The 12,510-nt window shown below is 44.9% G+C and overlaps 1 protein-coding gene across 1 annotated transcript in view; it reads left to right on the top strand.

Moving 5' to 3' along the window:
• Positions 1–5,551, top strand: part of LOC122555673 (ribonuclease inhibitor) — a 64,431-nt gene extending 58,880 nt beyond the window's left edge. Inside the window, exon 11 of the mRNA XM_087993207.1 lies at positions 3,589–5,551. Coding sequence (XP_087849333.1) covers positions 3,589–3,600 — 12 coding nt within the window. The 3' untranslated portion in view covers positions 3,601–5,551. The remainder of the gene's footprint in view (positions 1–3,588) is intronic.
• Positions 5,552–12,510: the final 6,959 nt, after the last annotated feature.

Raw genomic sequence — 12,510 nt, 5'->3', positions numbered from 1 at the left:
GTAATGACATATAACTGCTCTGGTATGTTGAACAGCTGTGTTTCTATTTTGTAATTTTGCCGCTGTCTGTAGACAAGTAGCTAGTTTTGTTCCACACTACCTTCCATTCTAACTGAGACTGGGAGAGGAAAAACTGCAGCCATTTTCTCTTGCCTGCTGTTTCTGGTGTGGTGTATTTCTTTGTGTTTTCTTAAGATTATTTCGATTGCTGATACAGCTGTCACTGAACATTGCTGATAGAAACAGTGAATTTTTTTCACAGTTCTTCCACACTCAATATCAGCTTCACTTCTGACACCATGGTCTGTGTTCACATGGCAGCAGTCTGGTCAGAATGGGCTGGCTGAGATGGTGACCTGAAGTGCATGTGCCTCAAGGTAGAGGTCTCATGATAATGGCAGATCAAGAAGGACATTTGTACACAAATGCATTTCAATTCAAACAGTAAGCATCATCAGTGAAAGGCATGATGCAGTGCAGCAAGAGGAGATGGGTTTTCTATGCTGCAGAAGGTATGGAATTCATGGACTGTAGCAAGTACTAACCGGGCAATTGTCAGCTTCTTGGAGACAGCAAGAGGTAGCAAGGTGGGAGTCTGGATTATGGTACACTATCCGGTCTCTGCAAAGCTATAGGGACAGTCAACCATCTGTTCTGTACCAGCATTGTCTCCTAGCATTGCAGTATTCCATTGGGCCTTTCCAGACCACCAATCCATTGTGGAGGTACCTATATTGACATGAGAATATCGGGAATAGAAGCAGGAATAGGCTGTATGGCCATTTGAACCTGCTTCATCGTTCACTAAGATTTGGCTAACCTTCCCCAGTATGCTGCTGACATCTACTGGTAAAATGAGGCAACAGTTCAGTTATATCAGAATGAGAACAGGCATTTAACATTATTGTTTTGTCATGCAAATATTTAAAGTCAGACAATTACATTTTTTAAATTCACTTTTAGGATGTGGGTGTCACTGACTGGGCCCAGCATTTATTGCCCATCCCTAGTTGGCCCTTGAGAAGGTGAGGGTGAGCTGCTGCAGTCCACCTGTTGTGGGTTGACCCACAATGTCATTAGGAAGGGAATTGCAGGATTTGAATCCAGCGACACTGAAGGAATTATGATATAATTCCAAGTCAGGGTGGTGAGTGGCTTGGAGGTGAACTTGCAGGTGGTATTTGCTGCCCTTGTCATAGAGTCATAGAGATGTACAGCACGGAAACAGACCCTTTGGTCCAACCCGTCCATGCCGACCAGATATCCCAACCCAATCTTGTCCCACTTGCCAGCACCCGGCCCATATCCCTCCAAACCCTTCCTATTCATATACCCATCCAATTGCCTCTTAAATGTTGCAATTGTACCAGCCTCCACCACATCCCTTGGCAGCTCATTCCATACACGTACCACACTCTGCGTGGAAAGGTTGCCCCTTCGGTCCCTTTTATATCTTTCCCCTCTCACCCTAAACCTATGCCCTCTAGTTCTGGACTCTCCGACCCCAGGGAAAAGACTTTGCCAATTTATCCTATCCATGCCCCTCATAATTTTGTAAACCTCTATAAGGTCACCCCTCGGTCTCCGATGCTCCAGGGAAAACAGCCCCAGCCTGTTCAGCCTCTCCCTGTAGCTCAGATCCTCCAACCCTGGCAACATCCTTGTAAATCTTTTCTGAACCCTTTCAAGTTTCACAACATCTTTCCGATAGGAAGGAGACCAGAATTGCACGCAATATTCCAACAGTGGCCTAACCAATGTCCTGTACAGCCGCAACATGACCTCCCAACTCCTGTACTCAATACTCTGACCAATAAAGGAAAGCATACCAAATGCCTTCTTCACTATCCTATCTACCTGCGACTCCACTTTCAAGGAGCTATGAACCAGCACTCCAAGGTCTCTTTGTTCAGCAACACTCCCTAGGACCTTACCATTAAGTGTATAAGTCCTGCAAAGATTTGCTTTCCCAAAATGCAGCACCTTGCATTTATCTGAATTAAACTCCATCTGCCACTTCTCAGCCCATTGGCTCATCTGGTCCAGATCCTGTTGTAATCTGAGGTAACCCTCTTCGTTGTCCTCCAATTTTGGTGTCATCTGCAAACTTACTAACTATACCTCTTATGCTCGCATCCAAATCATTTATGTAAATGACAAAAGGTAGAGGGCCCAGCACCGAGCCTTGTGGCACTCCACTGGTCACAGGCCTCCAGTCTGAAAAACAACCCTCCACCACCACCCTCTTTTGAGCCAGTTCTGTATCCAAGTGGCTAGTTCTCCCTGTATTCCATGAGATCTAACCTTGCTCAGCAGTCTCCCATGGGGAACCTTGTCGAACGCCTTACTGAAGTCCATATAGATCACATCTACTGCTCTGCCCTCTTCTAGATGGAAGCCGAATTCTGTGTTTTATGATCCTGTCCTACTAGCTACCTGATGAAGGAGCAGTGTTCTGAAAGCTAGTACTTCCAAATAAACCTGTAGGACTATAACCTGATGTTGTGAGATTTTTAACTTCTAGATGTAAGTGATCGTGGGTTTGGAAGGTGCTGTGTGAGTATCTTTGGAAAGTTTCTGCAGTGCATCTTGTAGATAGTCCACACTCCTGCTACTGAGCGTTGGCAGTGGAGGGAGTGAATGCTTGTGCAATCTGTGTTCTTGATTTCATTTCTTCTGTGTAGGATTTGACAACCTCACTCCCTCGGTTAACTGATAACCCTCGTCTGCTTCCTGATTTGTTAAGAAGCAACCTATCTCTATTAACTAGTGACTGATGGAGGGCACTTAAAGTACTGAAATTTAGAAATTTATAGAAGCATTGACCCAGTTCTTGGTTTCAAAGATTGATGACTACGGTGTGTTCTGTATTTAAAGAGAAATAAATTCAGAGAATGAGAATGATTCCAAATTGAATAGTGATTGATTCCAGAAATGAAACTTAGGAAACTATTCTACTTAGAAAAAAATATTAAGGGATATGTTTCAAATTTAAAAGTCTTGAAGTGATCAGATAAGGTAATGTCAAGAGGTTATAATGTTGAAAACGTACGATTCAGGAAATATGAACATGCCAAGAAATGAAAACTGCAAAGTTATGGTTTAATTTCTATCACTTTATGGAGAACAGCGCCACCTATTGCCACAGAAACTCCATTCTGGCATCACCAACAACATCGAATTAATTTTTGATTTATCAAAGAAAGCATGTGAATTTGAATTTGTAAAGTATTATTTTAAAAGGTTTATGAGGACTTGGATAATGGAGTTGAATGGGTTTTACTTTTTTTACAATCAGGATGTCTACAACTAGCCTTTGAACTCCTGATTTAGGAGGTTTGTAAAAGTGACCAATATTCTCTCTCCTGAGTGATATCCGGAATGTGCCTCATGAATGTTGGATGACGACAAGTTTGGGGACTTTTTGTAACAATGTTCCCACTGAAGGACCATGTATGAATAATAACAAATTTCAGAAAGGCACTTACAGATAAACAATATCCATGGAAACCTATTGCCGGTGTTTTCTAGATGGGAAGGGAGAGGTTGTAAAACAAATCTCACTGGATAATCTGCTGTGTTTTACAGAAAAAGAAGTAATCTGATGGAATGACTGGTGGATTATTGGATCTAGTTTTAAAGAGAGCTGGAATTCCAGTTTCCAATTTGTCAACGAAGAACAAAACCTCAGAATTTTGAAAGCCAACTTTGTACTCATGCACTTTGTTTGATAATGCATGCCCTTCACAATGTTTTCTGAATGCTTCTGTGCTCTTGTGAAAGGTATTTGCTTGGGGGAATGAACCATATTTCCTGCTTTTCGATACTTTCTAAATTTCTTGTGGCAGTTGAATGTTAACTGAAGAAAAGAAGGCCGTGTGCTTCCAAATATTTTATCTTTTTACAAATAAATGAATTAGGAGTAGGAGGTCACTCAGCCCCGTGAGCTTGGTCTGGAGTTCAGTAAGATCATGGCTGATCCTATTGTGGCCTCTCAACTCCATTTTCCTGTCAGATCCAATACCCTTTGCCTTCCTTGTTAGACAAGAATCCATCTACCTTTACATTGCTATCACCCTGCTTCCATTATCCTCTGGGAAACAGACTCTGAGAGAACAGACTTCTATCTTAAATGGAAGACCTCTATTTTGTAAACTGTGTCCCCTATTCCTAGTCTCTCTCACTAGGGTAACATTGCAACATCCACCCTGTTAAGTGGGATCACGTGTGTCTCAATAAGATCAGCTCTCAATCCTCTAAACTCCAATTAATACAGACCCGACCCTGGCAGGCCTTTCCTCCTGAGAGAAAGTGAGGACTGCAGATGCTGGAGATCAGAGTCGAGAGTGCGGCGCTGGAAAAGCGCAGCAGGTCAGGCAGCATCCGAGGAGCAGGAGAATCTATGTTTCAGGTATAAGCCCTTCATTAGGAATGGGAAAAGGCCTTTCTTCATCCAAGAGTCAGTCAAATGAACCTTCTCTAAAATGATTTGAATGCAATTATGTCCCTTCATAAATAAGGAAATACAGTCCTCTGGTGAAGCACTGGTTTTAGTGACCTACCTTCTATTAGTTTTTCGGTTTCCTTGTGTTGGTGATGTCATTTCCGGTTCTTTTTCTCACAGGGTGGTAAATGGGGTCTAAGTCAATGTGTTTGTTACAATATGTCTTCCAGCAAGGGGCCCAGCAATCACTTCCCTAGTTTCCCACAGAGTTCTAGGGTACATCTGATCAGTTCCTGGTGATTTATCCACTTTTATGCATTTCAAGATATCCAGCACCCCCTCCTCTGTAATATGGACATTTTTCAAGATGTCACTATCTATTTCCCCACATTCTATATCTTCCATGTCCTTCTCCACAGTAAACACTGATGCAAAATATTTGTTTAGTATTTCCTCCATCTCCTGCGGCTCCACACATAGGCTGCTTTGCTGATCTTTGAGGGGAAAGTGAGGACTGCAGATGCTCGAGATCAGAGCTTAAAAATGTGTTGCTGGAAAAGCGCAGCAGGTCAGGCAGCATCCGAGGAGCAGGAGAATTGAGGTTTATGCCCGAAATGTCGATTCTCCTTCTCCTTTGATGCCTCCTGACCCGCTGCACTTTTCCAGCAACACATTTTTAAGCTCTGATCTTTGAGGGGCCCTATTCTCTCCCTAGTTACCCTTTTGTCCTTAATGTATTTATAAAAACTCTTTGGATTCTCCTTAACCCTATTTGCCAAGCTATCGCATAACCTCTTTTTGCCCTCCTGATTTCTCTCTTAAGTATAGTGGTATGTGAATAAAGATTTCTGCACTCGTAGTTTTTTCACTGTTTACTACACCTGCACACAGATGACATGGGTGCTGGAAAAAAATACGCATTGACACTGTTTGGTGGTAGTGTGCGGGTTGTGAAGAAAAAGAAAAAAATAAGAAAATGTTTTTAAAAATACGAACACATGTCCTGTAAGTGAAGACATATTAAGTATGGAAGGGCAAAATGTGTTGGCACAGGCTTGGAGGGGCCAAAGGGCATGTTCCTATGCTGTATTGTTCTTTACATCTAAGAGATTTAATATCAATAAATGTTATTTGTATCTGAGTGATTGTCATCTAATGGTTGTGATTGGGTTATTGGGGGTATTGGAGGATATTGGGGTTATTGGGGGTATTGGGGTTATTAGGGTATTGGGGTTATTGAGGGTATTGGGTTTTGGGATTATTAAGTTATTGATTGTATTGGGGGTATTGGGGTTACTAGGGTTATTTGGAGATTAGGGTTATCGGGATTATTGGGGTCATTGGGGTTATTGTGGTATTGAAGGTAGTGGGACATTGGGATTATTGGAGTATTGGGATATTGGGGTTATTCGGGTATTGGGTTATTGGGGGTGTTGGGGTTATTAGGGTATTAGTGATATTGGAGTTAGTGAGGTTATTGGGTTTACTGAGGTAATTGGGGTATTGGGGTTATTGTGGTATTGAAAGTAGTGGGGCATTGGGATTATTGGAGTATTGGGGTGCTGGGGTCATTAGGGTTATTGGAGTGTTGGGGTCATTAGGGTTATTGGGATTACTGGAGTATTGGGGTCATTAGGGCTATTGGGTTATTGGAGTATTGGGTCATTAGGGTTATTGGGGTTATTGGAGTATTGGGGTCATTAGGGTTATTGGGGTTATTGGAGTATTGGGGGTGTTGGGGTCATTAGGGTTATTGGAGGTGTGGGGGTCATTATGGTTATTGGGGTTATTGGAGTATTGGGGTGTTGGGGTCATTAGAGTTATTGGAGTGTTGGGGGGTTTTGGGGTCATTAGGGTTATTGGGGTTATTGGAATATTGGGGTGTTGGGGTCATTAGGGTTATTGGAGTGTTGTGGGTGTTTGGGTCATTAGGGTTATTGGAGTATTGGGGTTATTGGAGTATTGGGGATGTTGGGGTTATTCGAGTATTGAGAGTGTTGGGGTTATTGGAGTATTGGGGTTATTGGAGTATTGGGGTTGTTGGGGTTATTGGAGTATTGGGGGTGTTGGGGCTATTGGGAGTATTGGGGGTGTTGGAGTATTGGGAGTATTGGGGTTATTTGGAGTATTGGCGGTGTTGGAGAGTTGGGGGTATTGGAGTATTGGGGATGTTGGGGTTATTGGGAGTATTGGGGTTATTGGAGTATTGGGGATGTTGGAGTGTTTGGGGTATTGGAGTATTGGGGTTATTGGAGTATTGGGGTTATTGGGGTATTGGGAGTGTTGGTGTTATTGGAGTGTTGGGAGCATTGGGGGTATTGGGTGTGTTGGAGTATTGGGGTTATTAGAGTGTTGGGGTTATTGGGGTATTGGGAGTATTGGGGTTATTGGAGTATTGAGGGTTATTGGAGTATTAGGGTTATTGGAGTATTGGGAGTGTTGGGGTTATTGGAGTATTGGGGTTATTGGAGTATTGGGGTGTTGGGATTATTGGGGGTTTTGGAGTATTGGGGTGTTAGGGTTATTTGGACAATTGGAGGTGTTGGAGTGTTGGGGGTATTGGAGTATTGGGGTGTTGGGGTTATTGGGAGTATTGGGGTTATTGGAGTATTGGGGGTGTTGGAGTGTTCGGGGTATTGGAGTATTGAGGTTATTGGAGTGTTGGGGTTATTGGGGTAATGGGAGTATTGAGGTCATTGGGGTATTGGGGTTATTGAGGTATAGGAGTATTGGGGTATTGGGGTTATTGGGGGTATTGGGGTTATTGGGGCAGTGGGGTATTGGAGTATTGGGGTTATTGGAGTGTTGGGGGTGTTGGGAGTATTGGGGTTATTGGAGTATTGGGGATGTTGGGGTTATTGGAGTATTGGGTTATTGGGGTATTGGGGTTATTGGAGTGTTGGGATTATTGGGGTTATTGGGGTATTGGGGTTATTGGGGTTATTGGGTATTGGAATATTGGGGTTAATGGGGTTATTGGGGTATTGGAGTATTGGGGTATTGGGGTTATTAGGGGTATTGGGGTTATTGGGGATATTGGGGTACTGGAGTATTTGGGTTATTGGAGTGTTGGAGGTATTGGGGTTATTGGAGTATTGGGGTTATTGGAGTGTTGCGGGTATTGGGGGTATTGGAGTATTGGGGTTATTGGGAGTATTGGGGGTGTTGGGGATATTGGGGTATTGGGGTTATTGGAGTGAGGGGGTGTTCGGTATTGGGGTTGTCAGGGTTATTGGAGTGTTGGGGGTGTTGGAGTATTGGGGTTATTGGAGTGCTGTGGGTATTGGGGTTATTGGACTGTTGGGGTTATTGGGGGTATTGGGGTTATTGGGAGTATTGGGGATGTTGGAATGTTGCGGGTATTGAGAGTATTGGAGTATTGGGGTTATTGGGAGTATTGCGGTTATTGGAGTGTTGGGGATATTGGGATTATTGGGGTCATTGGGGTGATTGGGGTATTGGAGTTATTGGAGTGTTGGGAGTACTGGGGTTATTGGAGTATTGGGGGTATTGGGAGTATTGGGTTATTGGGGTTATTGGAGTGTTGGGGATGTTGGAGTATTGGGATTATTGGAATATTTGTGTTATTGGAGTATTGGGGTTATTGGAATGAGTGGGGTGTTCGGTATTGGGGTTGTTGGGGTTATTGGATTGTTGGGGGTGTTGGAGTGTTGGGGGTGTGGAGTGTTGGGGGTGTGGAGTGTTGGGGTTATTGGAGTGTTGGGGTTGTTGGATTATTGGGGTATTGGGGTTATTGGAGTGTTGGGGTGTTGAAGTATTGGGGTTATTGGGATATTGGGGTTATTGGGGTATTGGGGCTATTGGGAGTATTGGGGTTATTGGGGTATTGGGGTTATTGGAGTGTTGGGGATGTTGGAGTATTGGGGTTGTTGGAATATTGGGGTTATTCGAATATTGGGGTTATTGGAGTATTGGGGGTATTGGGAGTATTGGGTTATTGGGGTTATTGGAGTGTTGGGGATGTTGGAGTATTGGGGTTGTTGGAATATTGGGGTTATTCGAATATTGGGGTTATTGGAGTGTTGGGGGTGTTGGAGTATTGGGATTATTGGAATATTTGGGTTATTGGAGTATTGGGGTTATTGGAATGAGTGGGGTGTTCGGTATTGGGGTTGTTGGGGTTATTGGATTGTTGGGGGTGTTGGAGTGTTGGGGTTGTTGGTGTGTTGGGGGTGTTGGAGAATTGGGGTTATTGGGATATTGGGGTTATTGGAGTGTTGGGGTTATTAGAGTGTTGGGGGTATTGGAATATTGGGGTTATTAGGGTATTGGGGTTATTGGAGTGTTGGGGTGTTGAAGTATTGGGGTTATTGGAGTGATGGGGTTGTTGTAGTATTGAGGTTGTTGGAGTATTGGGGTTATTGGAGTGTTGGGGGTGTTGGAGAATTGGGGTTATTGGGATATTGGGGTTATTGGAGTGTTGGGGTTATTGGAGTGTTGGGGGTGTTGGAGTATTGGGGTTATTAGGGTATTGGGGTTATTGGAGTATTGAGGTTGTTGGAGTATTGGGGTTATTGGAGTGTTGGGGGTGTCGGAGAATTGGGGTTATTGGGATATTGGGATTATTGGAGTTATTAGAGTGTTAGGGGGTATTGGAGTATTGGGGTTGTTGGAGTATTGGGATTATTTGAGTATTGGGGTTATTCGGGTATTGGGGTTATTGGAGTGTTGGTGTTGTTGGAGAATTGGGATTATTGGACGATTGGGGTTATTGGAGTAAGGGGGGTGTTCGGGTACTGGGGTTGTTGGAGTGTTGGCGGTGTTGGAGTGTTGGGGGTGTTGGAGTATTGGGGTTGTTGGAGTGTTGGGGTAATTGGAATGTTGGGGCGTTGGGGTGTTGGGGTTATTGGAGTATTGGGGTTGTTGGAGGATTGGGGTTGTTGGAGGGTTGGGGTTATTGGTGTGTTGGGGGTGTTGGAGTATTGGGGTTATTGGAATGTTGGGGGTGTTGGAGTATTGGGGTTGTTGGAGTGTTGGGGTAATTGGAATGTTGGGGCGTTGGGGTGTTGGGGTTATTGGAGTATTGGGGTTGTTGGAGGATTGGGGTTGTTGGAGGGTTGGGGTTATTGGAATGTTGGGGGTGTTGGAGTATTGGGGTTGTTGGAGTGTTGGGGTAATTGGAGTGTTAGGGTGTTGGGGTTATTGGAGTATTGGGGTTGTTGGAGTATTGGGGTTGTTGGAGTATTGGGGTTATTGGAGTGTTGGCGGTGTTGGAGTATTGGGGTTATTGGAGTGTTGGGGTTGTTGGAGTATTGGGGTTATTGGAGTATTGGGGTTATTGGAGTGTTGGGGATGTTGGGGTATTGGGGATATTGGAGTGTTGGGGTTGTTGGAGTATTGGTGTTACTGGAGTGTTGGAGGTGTTGGAGTATTGGGGGTGTTGGAGCGTTGTGATTATTGGATTGTTGAGGTTGTTGGAGTATTGGAGTTATTGGAGTATTCAGTGTGTTGGGGTTATTGGAGTGTTGGGGGTGTTGGAATGTTGGGGTTATTGGAGTATTGTGGTTGTGGGAGCTTTGGGGATGTTGGAGTATTGGGGTTATTGGAGTATTGGGGGTGTTGCGGGTTGGGTTTATTGGAGTTATGGGGGTGTTGGAGTATTGGAGTATTGGGGGTGTTGAGGGTATTGGAGTTTTGGGGGTGTTGGGGGTTGGGTTTATTGTGGTTTTGGAGGTGTTGGTGTATTGGGGGTGTTGGGGTTTTTGGAGTTTTGGTAGTGTTGTGGGGGTTGGGGTTATTGGAGTTTTGGGGGTGTTGGCGTTATTGGAGCTTTGGGGTTATTGGAGTTTTGGGGACGTTGGGGGTTGGGGTTATTGGAGTATTGGGAGTGTTGGGGTTACTGGAATGTTGGGGGGTTATTGGAGTGTTGGGGATTGTTGCAGGTGTTGGAGTGTTGGGGGTGTTGGGGTTATTGGAGTATTGGGGTTATTGGAGTGTTGCGGTTATTGGAGTGTTGGGGGGGTTTGGGTTATTGGAGTATTGGGGTTATTGGAGTGTTGCGGTTATTGGAGTGTTGGGGATGTTGGAGTTTTGGGGGTATTGGGGTTATTGGAGTGTTGCGGTTATTGGAGTGTTGGGGTTATTGGAGTATTGGGATTATTGGAGTGTTGCAGTTATTGGAGTGTTGGGGTGTTGGGGTTATTGGAGTGTTGGGGGTGTTGGGGTTATTGGAGTGTTGCGGTTATTGGAGTATTGGGGTTATTGGAGTTTTGGGGGTGTTGGAGTGTTGGGGGTGTTGGGGTTATTGGTGTATTGGGCTTATTGGAGTGTTGCAGTTATTGGAGTGTTGCAGTTATTGGAGTATTGGGGTTATTGGAGTTTTGGGGGTGTTGGAGTGTTGGGGGTGTTGGGGTTATTGGTGTATTGGGCTTATTGGAGTGTTGCAGTTATTGGAGTGTTGCAGTTATTGGAGTGTTGCAGTTATTGGAGTGTTGGGGGTGTTGGAGTATTGGAGGTGTTGGGGTTATTGGAGTGTTGGGGTTATTGGAGTGTTGGGGGTGTTGGGATTATGGGAGTGTTGCGGTTATTGGAGTGTTAGGGGTGTTGGAGTATTGGAGGTGTTGGGGTTATTGGAGTGTTGGGGTTATTGGAGTGTTGGGGGTGTTGGGATTATGGGAGTGTTGCGGTTATTGGAGTGTTGCGGTTATTGGGGTTTTGGGGGTATTGGAGTATTAGGGGTGTTGGGGTTATTGGAGTGTTGCGGTTATTGGAGTTTTGGGGGTGTTGGGGTTATTGGAGTGTTGCGGTTATTGGAGTGTTGCGGCTATTGGAGTGTTGGTGGTGTTGGAGTATTGGGGTTATTGGAGCTTTGGGGGTGTTGGGGTTATTGGAGTGTTGCGGCTATTGGAGTGTTGGTGGTGTTGGAGTATTGGGGTTATTGGAGCTTTGGGGGTGTTGGGGTTATTGGAGTATTGGGGTTATTGAAGTGTTGGGGGTGTTGAGGGTTGGGTTTATTGGAGTGTTGGTGGTGTTGCAGTATTGCGGTTATTGGAGTTTTGGCAGTGTTGGGGGTGTTGGAGTGTTGGGGGTGTTGGAGTGTTGGGGGTGTTGGAGTGTTGGGGGTGTTGGAGTATTGGGGTTATTGGAGTATTCGGGGTGTTGGGGTTATTGGAGTATTGGGGTTATTGGAGTGTTGGGGGTGTTGGGGTTATTGGAGTTTTGGGGTTATTGGAGAGTTGCGGTTATTGGAGTGTTGGGGTAATTGGAGTTTTGGGGGTGTTTGTGTGTTGGGGTTATTGGAATATTGGGGGTGTTGGGGTTATTGGAGTATTGGGGTTATTGGAGTGTTGGGGGTTTTGGGGTTATTGGAGTTTTGGGGTTATTGGAGAGTTGCGGTTATTGGAGTGTTGGGGTAATTGGAGTGTTGGGGTTATTGGAGTATTGGGGTTATTGGAGTGTTGGGGGTTGGGGTTATTGGGGCTTTGGGGTTATTGGAGTGTTGGGGGTTGGGGTTATTGGAGTATTGGGGTTATTGGAGTGTTGGGGGTGTTGGGGTTATTGGAGTTTTGGGGTTATTGGAGAGTTGCGGTTATTGGAGTGTTGGGGTAATTGGAGTTTTGGGGGTGTTTGTGTGTTGGGGTTATTGGAATATTGGGGGTGTTGGGGTTATTGGAGTATTGGGGTTATTGGAGTGTTGGGGGTTTTGGGGTTATTGGAGTTTTGGGGTTATTGGAGAGTTGCGGTTATTGGAGTGTTGGGGTGTTGGGGTAATTGGAGTGTTGGGGTTATTGGAGTGTTGGGGTTATTGGAGTGTTGGGGGTTGGGGTTATTGGGGTTTTGGGGGTGTTGGCGTTATTGGAGTTTTGGGGTAATTGGAGTTGTGGGGGTGTTGGGGGTTGGGGTTATTAGAGCTTTGGGGGTGTTGGGGTTATTGGTATGATGGTGGTGTTGGAGTATTGGGGTTATTGGAGTGTTGGGGGTGTTGGAGTGTTGGGGATGTTGGTGTTGGAGTGTTGGGAGTGTTGGGGTTATTGGAGTATTGGGGTTATTGAAGTGTTGCGGTTATTGGAGTGTTGGGGATGTTGGGGTTATTGGAATATTGGGGT

The sequence above is a fragment of the Chiloscyllium plagiosum genome, unplaced genomic scaffold, assembly GCF_037043375.1.
Source record: "Chiloscyllium plagiosum isolate Xiang-an unplaced genomic scaffold, Cpla_swu_hap1 HiC_scaffold_13, whole genome shotgun sequence".
Lineage (NCBI taxonomy): Eukaryota > Metazoa > Chordata > Chondrichthyes > Orectolobiformes > Hemiscylliidae > Chiloscyllium > Chiloscyllium plagiosum.
Note: the sequence above shows the minus strand (reverse complement) of the source record. Positions and strands in the feature narration are given on the sequence as shown.